Source organism: Geotrypetes seraphini, chromosome 8 (assembly GCF_902459505.1).
Source record: "Geotrypetes seraphini chromosome 8, aGeoSer1.1, whole genome shotgun sequence".
NCBI lineage: Eukaryota > Metazoa > Chordata > Amphibia > Gymnophiona > Dermophiidae > Geotrypetes > Geotrypetes seraphini.
The window spans coordinates 88226992-88244019 of record NC_047091.1 but is presented as its reverse complement, the minus strand read 5'-3'; the positions used below and the strand labels follow the sequence as shown (position 1 = coordinate 88244019).

General features: G+C 46.1%; 1 protein-coding gene across 4 annotated transcripts in view; it reads left to right on the top strand.

Annotated features, from left to right (window-relative positions):
- Positions 1 to 17028, top strand: part of TIMM44 (translocase of inner mitochondrial membrane 44) — a 109005-nt gene that overhangs the window by 20705 nt on the left and 71272 nt on the right. For all 4 annotated transcript variants that reach the window (XM_033953629.1, XM_033953628.1, XM_033953631.1 and 1 more), the window contains exons 4-6: positions 1648 to 1728; positions 8317 to 8466; positions 16654 to 16793. In XM_033953629.1, the coding sequence (XP_033809520.1) occupies positions 1648 to 1728; positions 8317 to 8466; positions 16654 to 16793 (371 nt within the window). The remainder of the gene's footprint in view (positions 1 to 1647; positions 1729 to 8316; positions 8467 to 16653; positions 16794 to 17028) is intronic.

Here is a 17028-nt window from a genome sequence, read left to right as displayed (position 1 = left end):
GCAACTCTACGATCAATTTGATATGTAACCACTTGTAACTACTATCTCCATGTTGTTTGCAACTCTATGATCAATTTGATATGTAACCACTTGTAATCTCTGTCTAACTAATGTGAACCGCCTAGAACTCTTCGGGGTATGGCGGTATACAAAAATAAAGTTATTATTATTAAAAGACTTTGCACTGAAGACTGTCTGTCTTTCTTTCTGGTGGCTATTACCTCAGCTTGTAAGGTTTCAGGTATTCAGGTGTTGTCTTGCTGAGACCCCTTCTTGCGGTTTACTGAGGCGGGAGTGCTGTTACGTCTCGTTCTGTCCTTCCTTCCTAAGGTGGTCTTGGCATTCCACCGTAGCCAGGTGGTGGAGCTTTTCCCTTTTCTGGGGGGAGGATGCATGTGCCCAGTTTGAGAGCCTACGGCTACTGAATGTACGTCGGGTGCTCTATTGTTATTTGGAGGTTACCAATGAATTTAGTTGTTTGGATCAATTGTTTGGGAGGTTGCAGACAAGGGTTGGTGGCTAAGCCCACTCCAACGAGATGGCTGAAAGAAGCGATTGCCTCAGCATATTTTCTGTCCGGGAAGTAGCCCCCAACTCTCTTGCAGACTCATTTGACCAGGCACATTGTTTCCTGGGCAGAGTCGGCCCTTTTGTTGCTGGCAGATATCTGTAAAGTGGCTACGAGGCTATCTCTGTATTCCTTTGTTAAGCATTACTGGGTAGACATGGTGGCACGCTCTGACACTAGGTTTGGGGTGTCAGTTTTGCAGGCAGCGACAACTTTGACCTTCTTGTGATAAGGTCTTCTTTTGAACATCCCACTGTTCTGGAATAGTGGGAAGGACGTTATGGAGGGAGAAATTAGATTTTACCTGATAATTTTCTTTCCATTAGTCCATCACATTATTCCGGAAACTCTCCTCCTTATGATCGCTACTGTGGAGCCTTGGGGCGGCCTCGCTGGGCATTTCTCCTTAGCCCTTGGAGCTAGTCTACTTCCATATTCAGAAGGAAAAAAAGGATTAAAAGTAAAGAAGTCACATTTTCGGTATATATGTTAGTGGGTCGCTAGGCTCTGGTTTCCTTATTTTGCTCTTCTTGTCTATGTTAATATTGAGGGTTAGCTAGGTCCTATATCTTACAGCTCTTGTACATTTTATCTCCACCTTGTATCTTGTACGTATCTGTCCCACTGGTCTGGAATAGTATGAAGGACTAATGGAAAGAAAATTATCAGGTAAGACATAATTTCTCCATATGTATAGCATGAAAATATATGGGGAGACAATTTTCAAAGCCATTTCTGAGGGTAAAATAGCACTTTACTCATGGAAATGGGCTTTGAAAAATGCCACTTCTAAAAGTTTTATTCCATAGCTCATGTACTTCAATCTGCATTGTAGTCTCAACAGGCCATCTTTAACGCTGCTCGCTAATTAGAGTCCAAGAGCAGAGTGGATGTCCTTTGACACTAGGCACTGATGATTGCTTGAATGTAGGATTCAGACTGGAAAGTTGCATCTGCTCTAGCAAATTTTACCACTTGGTAATAAGATGAGACATGACAGGATCTAAAAATCACTGCCACTGTAACATGTGGAGATTTTTTTGCCTTTAGCTATAAGCTGATTTTTCTTTGTTTTGCAGAAGTCCATTGAGTCTGAAACTGTAAAGACCTCGGAAGTGCTAAGAAAGAAACTTGAGGAGTTAAGCGGTACAGTCAAAGAGGTGTCCTTCCTCGTATTCATTCTCAAGAATTGTAAAGCATCTTGTCCAGGTTAAAAATGTGTTGGGTCCTAAAATACACTCTGAAAAGAGGGTCTTTTTATTAAAAATAAAATTAAATGGCACATTGGTAGAGTGACAAAAAGTTATATTCCTTGTATTCCAAGAGAGGGTACTTGAAGTTATTGCAGAATATATTATTGGTCCTGTTAGAATGAGTCAGGACAAATAAAAAGACAGAACACCACCTCGCCTTAGAGTACAGATAGTCGGACAAAAAAGACACCTTCCTTGCCTTTTTTTTGTCTTAACAGAATGAGTCAGGAGCCAGAGCACAGAGACCCTGATGCAGTTAGATACAGCAGTCCAAAACAAGGCAAAACGAGCAGGATTTCCCTTATCTAGAACAGTATTAACAAACAAGAATTGAAGACCATTATGGTTAGGTCTAGTTTTGTACAATTTCATAGAAAAATCCATGTGTGTCTAAAAGCATAATTAGCGAGGCTACAGCCCTGGCTGCTGTTTGTCCCTGCAATTTTTATATACATGCATAGTGAAATAAAACAACAAAAAAAGAAGCATGCTTTTTGTAAGAGTAACTTTGGGTCAGGAAGAGCCAAGTACTCTGGCTGAATATTTGTGAGGAGGTTTCCTTAGGACATTTAAATGATCAAACCTGTTTCCTTTGATATTTCTATTTACAAACCAAACATTTTGAGAATATCGGTTGAACAGACACATCTAGAGCACTTGTTTTCTCTTTGCTCCTTTCTTGTGCTTCCAGCTCCAATCAGAACAGGTTCCTGTTTGGTTATGGCACTACAAGTCTTCCTTCCTTAGTGTCCCTCTAGAGCAGTGGTCTCAAACTCAAACCCTTTGCAGGGCCACATTTTGGATTTGTAGGTACTTGGAGGGCCTCAGACAAAATAGTTACTGTATTATTAAAGAAATGACAATTTTGCATGAGGTAAAACTCTTTATAGTTTATAAATCTTTCCTTTTGGCTAAGTCTGAATAATAATATTGTAATTTATAGCTAAAGAGACATATGATCAAGAAACTGTTTTATTTTACTTTTGTGATTATGATAAACATATCTCGGGCCTCAAAATAGTACCTGGTGGCTGCATGTGGTCCCCGGGATGCGAGTTTGAGACCACTGCTCTAGAGTCTCTAGACCGGAATAGATGGGTATTATGCAGTCCTACCAGCAGATGGAGATTGAGAGCCATTAAGCTTTGACTTAACCTATAAGTACACTGTGCAGTCACCTGGAAGCCAGCCCCACCTCAGCAAATGGTAGATGTGGTAAGTCTGCAGTCTCTTTGAGGTTTTGGTTCCTGGAGGTGAAAATCTCTTATTGACTTTGTTTTATGGAAATGTTAACTCCCTCTCTCCTTTGTTTTACTGGCTGCTGGACTGAGACTGAGGCCCATGGGGGGGGGGTCTCTTGAGTGGCCGAGTTCTTCCCCCTTCTCCATCCTAGATCCTTTTCTTTGGGTTTTGGAATGGTTTTAAAAACAAAAAAGCCTTGGCTGGTTTGTTCTATTTGTAAACAGAGGTCAGTCTGTAGAGCCTGAGGAGTCTGCCTGCTATATAGCCAAATGAGCAATTGAAAAAATAAAATAATAATAAAAATACAGTGGTGCCTCACACAACGAACTTAATTCGTTCCAGGAGCAAGTTTGTTATGCGAAAAGTTCGTTATGTGAAACGCGTTTTCCCATAACAATACATGTTAAAAAAAATAATTCGTTCTGTAGCATAAAATATGCTAAGATGACATAAAAAAAGATAAATTTTTGGTTATTATTTTTATTTAGATACATCTAAAAACATAATTGTTTTTTAAAACAACACACATTTTTTAAATTTAAAGACAGACTAAGTAGAGTCTAATTTTACAGTGAGAGGGCAGAGTCTCAGCGGCAAAAACTGGGACTTAACTGTTCATTTTTTTTTTTTTCTACCGTGTTTCCCCGATGATAAGGCAGGGCCATCAAATAAGACAGCCCCCCCTTTTTAGAAAAAAATGTAAAATAAGGCACCCCCCCGCAAATAAGCCACCCACCGATACCTGCGCTTACCCGAATCGGGTGGTACGGTGGGTGACTCCGTGTGGTCCCTGGCACCCCCGACACGATCGGGGCAAGAGGGAGCTCAAGCCCTCTTGCCCCCCCGACTCCCCGACACGATCGGGGCAAGAGGGAGCTCAAGCCCTCTTGCCCCCCCCGACTCCCCGACACGATCGGGGCAAGAGGGAGCTCAAGCCCTCTTGCCCCCCCCGACTCCCCGACACGATCGGGGCAAGAGGGAGCTCAAGCCCTCTTGCCCCCCCGACTCCCCGACAATATCGGGCCAGGAGGGAGCCCAAGTCCTCCTGGCCACGGCGACCCCCTACCCCCACCCCGCACTACATTACGGGCAGGAGGGATCCCAGGCCCTCCTGCCCTTGATGCAAACCCCCCTCCCCCCACCGACCGCCCCCCCCAAGAACCTCCGACCGCCCCCCCAGCCGACCCGCGACCCCCCTGGCCGACCCCCACGACACCCCCAACCCCCTTCCCCGTACCTTTCTGTAGTTGGCCGGACAGACGGGAGCCAAACCCGCCTGTCCGGCAGGCAGCCATCGACGGAATGAGGCCGGATTGGCCCATCCGTCCCAAAGCTCCGCCTACTGGTGGGGCCTAAGGCGCCTGGGCCAATCAGAATAGGCCCGGGAGCCTTAGGTCCCTCCTGGGGGCAGGGCCTGAGGCACATGGGCCCAACCCGACCATGTGCCTCAGGCCCTGCCCCCAGGAGGGACCTAAGGCTCCCGGGCCTATTCTGATTGGCCCAGGCGCCTTAGGCCCCACCAGTAGGCGGAGCTTTGGGACGGATGGGCCAATCCGGCCTCATTCCGTCGTTGGCTGCCTGCCGGACAGGCGGGTTTGGCTCCCGTCTGTCCGGCCAACTACAGAAAGGTACGGGGAAGGGGGTTGGGGGTGTCGTGGGGGTCGGCCAGGGGGGTCGCGGGTCGGCTGGGGGGGCGGTCGGAGGTTCTTGGGGGGGGGGCGGTCGTTGGGGGGAGGGGGGGTTTGCGTCGAGGGCAGGAGGGCCTGGGATCCCTCCTGCCCGTAATGTAGTGCAGGGTGGGGTTAGGGGGTCGCCGTGGCCAGGAGGACTTGGGCTCCCTCCTGGCCCGATATTGTGTGGGGAGTTGGGGAATCGGCGGGGCAAGAGGGCTTGGGCTCCTTTTTGCCCCGATCGTGTCGGGGAGTCGGGGGGGCAAGAGGGAACCAGGCGGAGAGAGGGCAGTTAAGCGCAGTGCCTGCGCGGAAGGATGCAGCTCGGGCGACTTCGTTGTGTGAAACGAAGTTCGTTGTACGGATCAAGACATAAAGTTCGTTGTGCGCAGCGTTCGCTGTGCGAGGCGTCCGTTATGCGAGGCACCACTGTACATTGACTAGAGGGAACTAGTTATTCTTTCAATCTGCTCCTCACAGCTGCCAGTCTCTACTTTCAGTATCTGGCGCTGGTTTTCTTCTCTCTTTGGGGCATCCCTTTCTGTGCCAGAAGGAAGATGAGCTTGCAGCGCCAGAAGCACTGCAAGGTTTGCTAGCATTGAGCTCTGGATGCTGCTGGGATCTACACTTTATGTGCTAGCCGCGACTCTTGGCCCTTCCATCATTGGCCTCGGTGTCCAAAAAAGTGCCTTTGAGTACCTTGTGTGGAGACTCGGCAGGTGTGTGTACTGAGAAGGAGTGAACTTTGATGACGGCTTCCATTTTGGTGGGAACCGCTATTGTCGGATCCTGTTTCCCTGCCAGCTGTTGTCTTTTTGCCTTGGGGATGGATCCCCACTCCCCGTTATTGTTTTGGTCATGTACAGAACCTTTTGTCTGCACCAAATAATTTTCTGAAAACTAAGGCAGTCCTGGCCTCTTGTTCTCCTTTCTCTATCTTTGTGAAATTAAGGTTTAGATTTTAGAAAGATTCCTTTTCCCCTTACTGTGACCTGCAAATGCACTGAGGTCTATTTTAAAGTTTTCTTGCTTTAGCTGCATAATTTATTTTGTTTCCTTTGTTGCTTCGAGTCGGTGTTTTTTTCCAAACTAGACAGTTTTCTTATAAAATGTAAATACATGTAAATTAACCACACAAAAAAAAGGCTATGATAGATTCGAATCCATAAATACTGACCTAGTTAAAACCTTTTTGCTGAACTAGCTCATGGTCACCAAACATCCCGGGCTGTCGGGTTGGGGGGCTCGGTGCCTTCCATCCTCAGCTCCAGGAGTCTGGTCTTAAGAGGCGACTCATAAGAACATAAGCAATGCCTCTGCTGGGTCAGACCTGAGGTCCATCGTGCCCAGCAGTCCGCTCACGCAGCGGCCCAACTGGTCCAGGACCTGTGCAGTAATCCTCTATCTATACTCCTCTATCCCCTTTTCCAGCAGGAAATTGTCCAATCTTTTCTTGAACCCCCAGTACCGTACTCTGCCCTATTACGCTCTCTGGAAGCACATTCCAGGTGTCCACCACACCACATGGTCAATCAGTATTATGATGGGGGTATTTCTCTACAGCCTGGGCAGTAGGTGATGTACTCAGTTGGCGGGTAAAGTTGTGGTTCTACTTCAATGGGTGGACCCTCATCTTCCTCTTCTGTTGGCAGATCATTTTACGGGTCAGGAACAAAGTTTGGATAGACTTTCTCTCTGCAAAATCTGAGCATGGCCCATTTATTGTATGTTATAGTGTACAGCTCTAGAAAGTGTAAATGTTAGTAATAGTGAAATCTTCTACATCCTGGATATTGAGAATTTTGGCTTAGGCGTTCCAGCTCTTTGTATGGAAGTGAGATCTCCTGGAACTAGACCTCATGGCCTCGTCAAGAAATTCTAAGCTTCCTAGCTTCTTCAGCGGGCACAGGGAGTGGGAGTCAGAGGGGGTAGCAGCGTGGCTTCTTTCTCGCCTCTGGTGTCTCTTTTTTCAGTGTTTTCCCCTGGCTGATGATGGCTTGGCAGAAAGTGCATTTGCCTGCTTCTCAGTCTACTGGTTCCAGGATGCAAGATCGCCTTTTGAAGAAACTTGATGTGCGCAGAATGCTTCTTCACTACCTGGAGGTCACTAACAAATTTAATCTATCTGACTGTGCTGACTCATTCTGTTAAACTTGGGTGCTCCTGCATCCAAGACTACAATTTCCAGATGGATCCGTAGGGCCATTTTGTCAGCCTCCTGTTTCTGTTAGAGTACATTCTACCAGAAGTGTGGCTTCTTTGTGAGCTGGAGCTCGAGCTATCTGCCCTGAGGAGATGTGCAGGGCGGCAACATGGTCTTCTCTACATATGTTTGTCAAGTTTTGTTGGTGAGACAGGACTCTGCCTTTAGGTCCTTGGTCTTATGGGCTGGCGCAGCAAACCCTCTCTAGCTGTTTGGGGACTGCTTTTGTACGTGTTATCTGTCTAGAATGTCTCCCCTATTGCACTGGAAAAAGATTATGTGCTTTCCCTGGTAAGCTCTTTTCCAGTAGATAGGCGAGATATTCTAGACTCCCACCCTGTTTTTCTTACACCTGCTTACTGCTTTTCCAAGTTGTTTCTTGGATGCCTATCAGCCCTTAGGGCTGTGGGAGTAGTTTCTGAGCTCCTTTGAGACCTTTGTAAGCTGTTTGCTATTGATGTTCTAATGTTATTTCCTGAGCAGAACGGTTCTTGCTGAACTTCATTGCCATAGGTGTCTCTACTTCATGTTTATTTAGTGGCTCTTGATGCTTGGGTACTAACTGTAGGTGGAGCTAAGGAGCCCAGTGAAGTACAGCTAAGGCACAAAGAAAAATCCAGAGTGATTCCTTCTGCAGATGGCATGTGGCCAGGGGGACACTACCCATCTGTCTAGAATGTCTCACCTATCTACTGGAAAATAGCTTACCAGGTTAAGTACATAATCTCTTTATTTAAGTTACGATGCTGGTCTCCTACTTTGCTTCTGTATGGAGGTCATCAAGTGGTCACTTATGTAGTCAGGGATGCCCTACGGAGGGTTGTCCAAACTATTCTGAAATTGACCAGGTCAGGCAGCAGCAGCTCAGGTGCCTTGAGTTTTTTTTGAGAGGTGTTTGGCTGCTCTTTTCCTTGGAGGGACATCTGCTTGGCTATTTAGTAACTGGCTTCCAGGGGACTGTACAGTCCACTTATAGGTTAAGTCAAAGCTCAGTGGTTCTCACTCTGTCTGGTCGTAGGAGTTGGTCATAGGAGTGCATAATACCCATCTGGGCCAGTCTAGAGGGACTAAAGCAAATTAGCAGGTAAGACCTAATTTCTCCTTCACAACTATCCAGGACTTTTTATCCTATTTTTTTAATCCTCCTCTCAACTCAGTTCAGCCCTCACAAGCTGTGGGTCCCTGGAGCCTGGCTTGCGTGGGGCCTACATCTGGCCATTGATTTGGTGGTGTTAAGGAAAAACCTGAGATTTTCTGCTTAGGAGCTGTGAATGCTGCCTCTGCAGAGCTGACCCAGGAATCAAACCTGGATTGTCAGCATGTTGGCGGCAATCCTTGCTAGCCCTTATCTCTTCATTTATCCTTGCCCTTTCTTTGCAGGGTTTGGATGAAGTCAGTAAGAGTGATATTGGCAGAAAAATAAAGGAAGGAGTGGAAGAAGCAGCAAAAACAGCAAAGCAGTCAGCAGAGTCTGTCTCCAAAGGCGGGGAGAAACTTGGCAAGTCTGCAGCCTTCAAAGCCATTTCACAGGTAAATAGCACTGTGGGCTCTGAGTCTTCCAGTGCCATGTGCTGTGATCGATGGCATCGGTTTTTAACTGCGTTCTAACCGTATACAAAACTCAGCTGTAAAATCCAGCACTAAATGAACAGGACAAATAAAACAATGTTTTGCGTGTCCTGTTCTCTGGATTTTTTGTTTTTAAGTGGCCTATTACTGTGAAGTGGGAAAGCTTCTACCAAATGTGCCGATATTTAAGAAAAAATGTACTTCTTTGGACAAGACTGAATTGCAGAAATAATAATAATAATAATTTTATTCTTTTATACCGCCAAAGCCATAATAGTTCAAGGTGGTTTACAATAAGAGGTGCTGGACAATCAGAGAAATAGTCACAATATAGAGTTGTCAGATACATGCATACAGAATAGAAGAAGTAAAAGCTATAGAATTTTTAGGTTACAAATCGATTGAACAATTTTGTTTTTACTGATTTTCTAAAACTAAAATAGAATGAGGAATGCATGATAATGTTACCCAGCCATTCGTTCCATTTACCTGCCTGGAAAGCGAGAGTTCTGTCCAGGAATCTTTTATAATGGCAGGTCTTTATTGTTGGATAGGTGAAATAGAGCTATCCAAATTAAATTGAGAGACCAAGTACATAGGGGCCAGACCAAATATTGATTTAAAGCAAAGACAGAAAAATTTGAACAAACCTCTTGCTTCCAGAGACAGCCAGTGAAGTTTTTGATAATAGGGACTTATGTGTTCTCATGATTCACTGTATCTCCGCTGCATATTGTGACAATTAATTCTCTGTATCTTCGCTGTATATGTACATTCTCTTGCATTGTGAACCGCTCTGAACTATTTTGTGGTATTTGCGGTATACAAAAATAAAGTTATTATTATTATTATTTTTAACCCAAAAATCAGTCGAACTGCCGAATTTTGAATAACTCGGAGTCTTTAAAGGGTTGTTTTTTTTTTTTAAGGTTCCCAAATAAATGATGTTACAATAGTCAAGCATGCTTAAAATGGAAGATTGAACCAATAAGTGGAACGATGCTGCATCAGCCACATAATAGATGCAATTTTATAAATAAAGTAAGGTTTAACCTGGTACCTTGCATGAAATTTTATAGAAAGATGTACATCCTTGTCTTCATGCTGATAGTTCTGCTGCTACTTCTCACTTTTGTAGTGCTACTCGATGTGCACAGCACTATACAGATACCCATTAGAGAGAATTCCTTCCCCATAGAGCTTACAGTGGAGACAACACACACGCAAAGCCTGTGATAGAATGGGACAGACTTTGAGGTCAGCCTTGAAAAAGTAGAATTTTAGGTGGGGCTTAAATATGGCTGGAAGGAGACACATTGTAGCAGAATAGATAGTGCAGCTTAGGGAGAAGGAGTGATGGAGAAGGACATGGACATAGATAACAGCAGCTTGCCCAATGAACCTGGTGAGATGTATGTAGAAGATCACTGTATAGAATAACTGGAAATAAAGCCAAGCACCAAGGTCTGTGCCATGTTGCTGCACAGCTTTTGAGGAAGTCTCCAGTGATTTAATTTTACAGTGCCTGCTTTGACAAAAGAAAAACAGTAGGCCTGCCCAACTGAGTCTGCATCTGCTTCACCGGACACGGGGGTCAGACAGCTGACCGATATCAACTGGAGGTTGATCCCTACTCTGGACGAAAGTATCCGTCGGACTTGAAACAGTAATGGGAGGTAACTCCTGGGTTTCAGAGGGATAGTAGCCAGTGATTTGGGAGCTCCTCTACCACAACCGCAATCTTAGCTCCTCCAGCAAGAGAAATGTTAAATGGTATATGAAAGAAGTTTTGCAAATACCTGAAGAGATTTCCACCTATACAATGTATTTATTTACCCTCTACTAAGAAAGAAATGATTCCTGCACAAGGGGACTATAAAATAATCAGGGATTCTCGCTCAGTAGTAATGTTGTTCTACCACTGGGCAGCAGAGGGTGCTGGCCCAGTAGTGCAGAAAATAGAGTTCCTAGGATGCACTGGGCTCAGCGGTCCTAATGAGTCACAGGAGTGGTTCTCAGGTAGGGAGGAGAATATATGCATGAGCCTGAGATTAGTTCAGGAAGGTCCCTGAGCGAGAGAGGTGAACTCTTGATTTTTTTTTTTCCTTAGACATCAGCTGAGGCCAGAGCTGTACAAAAATGACTGTTGCCTGTACTGCTTGGCTGAGGTAAGCCAAGCTAACTTTCTGTAAAGTGTGAGGCAAACTAAAAAGAATAAAGGCCTAGATTCACTAAACCTCCAAACCGTGTGCGATCCGTTTCTGTTTGCATGCCGGCCGATGAATTCACTAAAGGCCTGCATGCAAATGGGGGACGATCGATTGCACGCCCCCTACCCATGGCCAGAATCACTAGAGAGCGATCCCCACTCATGTGCACACCCTGACAGTAGTGACAGGAGAAGCAGCCTCCTGTCACTGCTGTTAGGGCTCAGCCTCGATCTCTCCTACCTGCCCTGCTCTGCCCAGATCTCTCTTGCCTGCTCCTGGACTCTCCTACTCTCTGCTGCCGTTGCCTGCAGTGCAAGCCCGTGGTTTTAAAGCAGGCCTGCACTGCGGGGAACGGCGGCAGAGAGTATGAGAGTCCGGCGAGCAGGCAAGAGAGATCGAGGCAGAGCAGGGCAGGCAGGAGAGCCTACACCAGCCCCACCCACCGGCCCAACACACCGGCCCTGCCCGACACCCCCCCCCCCCCCCCGAGGCCCCGATCTCTCCTTCGCTCTCCCTCGGCAAGGCACAGCCCTTGCCTCCGGCACGGCCATGCCCCTCCCAGCACCAAAACGTTGGGAGCAGGAGGGGTGCCCGGACCCTCCTGCTCCTAGATATCCCAGCCCCTGGCCCAGGCAGTTGGGCCCGTCCCACCCACCCCTGTACCTTTGAAATAGTTGGGAGCAGGAGGAGTGCCCGGTCCCTCCTGCTCCTTGCGACAAGGCTTCCATCTTCGGGAGCAGGAGGGGTGCCCGGACCCTCCTGCTCTTATGCCAATCTTCGGGAGCAGAAGGAAAGTCCTCCTGTTCCTGCTCCTCCCAGGCTTCTCCTAGGGAGGCGCCCGAGGCACCTCAGCCAATCAGTACCTTAGTCCCCTCCCCGTGCATCAGATGATACGCCAGGGCGGAGCCTAAGGCCGCTATTGCGCAGCAGCGGCCGGGGGAGCAGGAACAGGAGGACTTTCCTCCTGCTCCCAAAGATTGGCGTAGGAGCAGGAGGGACCGGGCACCCCTCCTGCTCCCAACTATTTTAAAGGTACCGGGGTGGGTGGGCTGGGCCTGACCGCCTTGGCCGACCAGGGGTGGGCGGCCTAGGAGCAGGAGGGACTGAGTACCCGTCCTGCTCCCAACGTTTTGGTGCCGGAGGGGGGAGGGCCGTGCCGTGCCGGTCGTAGGGAGGGAGGGCGAGGGCCGTGGAGGTGGGGGGGGGTGGCCGTGCTTGGGGGGGCACATTTTCTTCAGGGAGGAGCGCGTTTGTTTGTGGGGGGTACACTTTTTTTGACAGGCCTGCCTGTCTTATTTTATTATTATTTTTTTTTATGGAGCAGATATTTTGCATGTGTAACACGCAAAATATCTGTGCCATGGAAAAAATGACTTAAGACAGGCAAGCCTATCAGAAAACCTGCAGACCTGACGGTAACTCAGTTACCGACGGGTCTGCAGAAGTCAGGTTTGCTAATAGTAAAACCCGATTCAAAATAGCCAAGCAATTGTTAGTGAATCAATCGCTTAGCTATTTTGCATGGGAGGATCGCTACAGACTTTAGTGAATAGGGTTGGAGGGAAATTTGGTCGCAAAGGGCTCGCAAACCGATCGGTACACGATCGGTTTGCTTAGTGAATTTGAGCCAAAGTGTTTTGTTCATATGAGACTGTGTTGTGTCCTAACCTCTCCTCTCCAGTACATGTACTTCCTTATCACAGGAACTCAGATCCAGATGTTTGTTTATTAGTACTTATAGACCGCCCTTCACAATAACAGCAGAGCTGTTTACAAATTTAAAAACAAACCAAAAAAGAAAGGAACTACATTTTCAAAAGGAAAGATAAATTTAAATATAAAAGTAAAATAAAAAAGCTGCAGTCAGGTAAAAAAAAAAAAAAGATATTGATGTTTTAAATGTTTCTGAAATTTTGGAGACTTCAGGGTCTGAGTTGGTGACTCTCACAACTGGTTGCAGTCTTACTCTTTGCACTATCTTCAGATCAGGATTGGATGCTACACATGTGTTTTTTAAGAAAAGGGACTCTCTTTTTGAGATCCCGGTACGGGATGTATATCCATACTAGGTTAGACCAGTGATTCATCTAGCTCAGTATCCTGCTTCCAGCAATGGCCACTCCAGATTACAAGTATCTGACAGAAACCCAAATACAGTGTTCCCCCAGTTGTTTGCAGTCCCGGTCATTCGCGGTATTTTCCGACTGCTAACCGCCGACAAGGAAAGGACAGCTGGAGAGGCAGGAGAAAGCAGCTGGAGCGCAGTCGAGTGAAGGAAATCACTTGCTGTATGCTCTGACCGCCTCTTCCTGCACTAAGTCGGGCCTTACCAATCAGGAACTGCTTTGCCCGCGCTCTGGCTGCTCTCTCCTGCCTCTCACGCTGCCCTCTCCAGTCTCCCCCACGAAAAACCGTATTCGCAGTTTTTCAAGATTCGCGGGGGTTCCTGGAATGGAACCCCCGTGAATATCGAGGGAGTACTGTAATAGCAACATTCCATGCTACCTATCCAAGGGCTTTCTTACTAGCAGACTATGGACTTTCTTCAGTATGCCAGTATTTAATCATGAAGCAGCGGAATCTGTGTAGAGTGCCAGATTCAATTCAGGTCACCTTGTTGGGCAGATTTGATGGACTGTGCTGTTCTTTATTTGCCAACATTTACTATGTTACTATGTGAATATTGTCAAATCTTGTTCCTGAAACTTAAAAATGGTAGATAAGGAAAACTGAGCTGCCTGCTGCAAAATATTTGCAAAGAGGAATCTGTGTGAAAGACTACTCTCCAAATATCATTTCATGATACTTCAGTAGAGGAAACCTTGTCAGAGGGAGAGTCTCCTGCAGTAGGCTTCTATTTTGAAATAGGAAATGGCATAGGAGCAAAGTTCTGTTCCTTTACAGAGGATGAGTCAACAGACAGTGGAGGGGGCCAGCACACCCTTATTAGAATGACTAAAACTTGTGGCAAAGAAGGAGTCCTAATAATTGGGCTGAGGGACGCTCCAGATAGCAAGGAAACTGATTCCCATCTATGCAGAAGCCATGCTTTGGTCCATTAAAAAGTAGTGGCTGAACCAAACGCAGATGCCTTAGGTTTATTCTTCCTTTTCCCCATCACCAATGGCAAAATGACCAGCTATCGGGCACAAAATAGCAAAGATGTGCCCCTTCAGTCATAGGCTTATGGCTGTGATGCAGCAGGACTTGATTTTATACAGAAACTGGCAGCATGCAATACCACTATGACACTACACATAAAACCATTTTCTCTGTTGCACCCTCACTGTGGAACTCCCTTCCTATCTATCTGAGATAAGAACACTATGAGGCTCATAATTGAAAGAGAAAAACGTCTGAAAACCAGCCTAAGTCGGCACTTGACGAACATTTCTCAAAAACGTCCAAGTGCCGAAAATAAAAACGGGTTTTGGACATATTTCTAAAAGACCTAGGCCTTCATAGTGCCGCTCAACATCCAAACCTAAACGGGGCGTTTCGGTAGGCGTGTCGAGGGCGGGAGTTGGGCGGGATGTGGGCTGGCTTAGACTTAGTCATACAGCATGTATAACCGAAAGTTATACAGCCCAGGATTGACGGAACTTGGACTAAGTCACAAAAACCCACCTAAACTCACCAGATAGGCACTGTAAACACATAACACAGACCCCCCACCCCCATAAAAATTTTATTCACAACTTTAAATTTCAGCCTCCAGTCCATCATCACCTGGCCGCCTGGCATAGGAAAGCCTAGTCGTCCAGCCCAGAGGCAGCTTAAGTAGTCTTGGAGGTGGGTTAGGGACCCATAGAGAGGAGGGCCCATGCCCATAAGCCCCTGTAATCACTGCATTGATACTTAAACATGTACACTTCCCTATACACCCCAAAACCCTTTTTGACTGGCATATAAGTGGCTCCTGCAGCCGTAAGGGCTATTGGGGTGGTAGATAAGTGGGTCTAGGGGATTCTGGAGGTGGTTTGGGGGGGCTCACCGTCACCTATAAGGGAGCTGTAGGGAGGAGAAGCCATGGCACCCTTTTTGTGAAGTTCACAGGAGTGCCCTGTAAGGTACCCCATTATTTAGGTGCTATGTCTGGGTGTTCAGTCCATCACTTGGCAGACCCCTCCCACATCCAACAGGACCTGTTCTAGGCGTTTTGGACTTGGACGGAAATGTGATATAAAGATGGATGATTTAGTGGCTTGGACAATCAGATCGGCAGGACGTATAATTAGACGATTTTCGAAAGTAAAAAAAAGTTGGACGTCTCTTTCAAAAATGTGTTTTAGGCTCTTTTTAACTTTGGATGACTTGCGAGATGGATGTAAATGGACTTAGACATCCCTTTCGATTATGCCCCTCTGTGTTTCTAAATTCAAATCAGGCCTCAATCTTTCCCGTTTCAAGACACATTCATTATTTAAACTATGTTTTCAACCCATGAATAATTCCGTCAGCATTGGTCCTTTTCCACTAGGCCCTTTGCTGCATCCTCTGTCCCTTCAAGTTCTTTTCCTTCCCTCTTGGTTTGTCCTTTCCCCACCCCAAATTTAAATGATTTATGCTCTTACCGTTTTTCCTTTTATATCCATCATTACCCTATAGCAGTGACTCTCAAACTTTCTCGAGCCGGGGCACAATAAAGCTAGTGGCCATGGCTTGAGGCACCCAGAAGTGTGTGGACGTCGGAGTGATGACATCACGCATATGCATGACATCATCAGGTCAATGTCCGCACATGTGCAAAGGCCCTCCAGATGGGCCCTGAGATGCCAGTAGGGGGTGCCAGCAGGGAAGAAGGCTAGAGAGAAGGAGAGGCACTGGCGTCAATTGATTGCCTTCAGCATTGTTTCTCAACTACTTCAAGCCAATTACCCTCTAAGTCTAACAAATATCAACTTGAGTACCACAACCACAGACCTCCCTAGGCCCACCCAAGCTCTGTCCCAGATCCCATCCCCTTTACTAATTGTAATGCAATTTTTTCCATTCATTTTTCATATACACACAATATACACAGCAGATATAAATTCTCAAAACTGACACATTTCAATCAGTATATTGAAAATAAAATCATTTTACCTAGCGGTGATCCTTTGCAGGCTGCTGTAATTAGCTTTAAAAGTGAGACCAGGAAGCCAGAGGACGCTAGAGAGAAGGGGGAAACATACAGGCCTTCGGCGAATCGGGCAGTGCTGGCGCTGTACCGCGTAGGGAAGTCAGCTGGCAGGCGCCTCTCTTCCTCCTCAGTGTGCCGTGGCACACTTGGAATCTCAGGAGGCACACAGTTTGAGATACTCTGCCCTATAGTATGTCCTTTTTGCTTGTCTCCCTTTATTTTTAATTTTTATGTTATTATCTTTGAAGCATTTGTACAAATGCTTTTCATTTTATTTAATCCGCCTAGGTACTTAGACGGTATATCAAATACAATAAACTTGAACACTATTGGGGGCAGAGCTTTCTACAGTTCAGAACTGCTCCTGCTGCACTAGGATCTTCCCTTGCAAAATCACCTCTAAATCTGAAGCATCTCTCTGTTTCTTGTTCTCAAGTGTTTGTACAGCTTTCCCTCTCTCTTCTTCTCTAGAATTTCAGAAGTTGCAGGACATTTGTTTCTTTGGGATGTAAAAAGGCACACGGTGTCAAAATTGTTCAAGCAAACTCATAAGCAAGCTTTTATTTTCTTTTTGAGGGTTATTTTATTTTGTCCTATTTATACTGAAAAATTAAATAGGAGCCATAAATGAGTAATGTGGAGGATGGAACAAAATGCATATTAACCCAGGGTATGTAATTAGAAAGCCAAGTCTTTGTAGGACTGTGCTCTCTAAATAGAGAACATGTGTATTGATAAGTGGGTTTCTACATTATGGGTTGACTTTCTATTCCTCTTTGGTATGACCCTAGTTTTTACACATCTGTGATCTTGCAGGGGGTGGAAACGGTTAAGAAAGAGATCGATGAGAGTGTGCTTGGCCAAACTGGCCCTTATCGAGCCCCGGAGACCTTGAGGAAGAGAACTGAATTTTCCAGAGACACATCCAAAGAGGAGAAAGTGTTTGAAGCAAATGAGTATGTATTCGAGATTGGTTTGGGAATGTTCAATGAAGTGGGAAAAATCTTCTGTCTCCAGTAATTTTATATAACAGTACATTTGTATATATTTTTTTTAACCTGACAGTTTTCCTCCTGCTCCTGTGGACTTCCAGCTCAGTAAGATCTGGCACTATGAGCAGGGAGGATAAACATGGCAATTGCCCTGAGCCCCACAGCTCTGGGGGGCCCCCTGTGTGCCGGTATGCCTTCT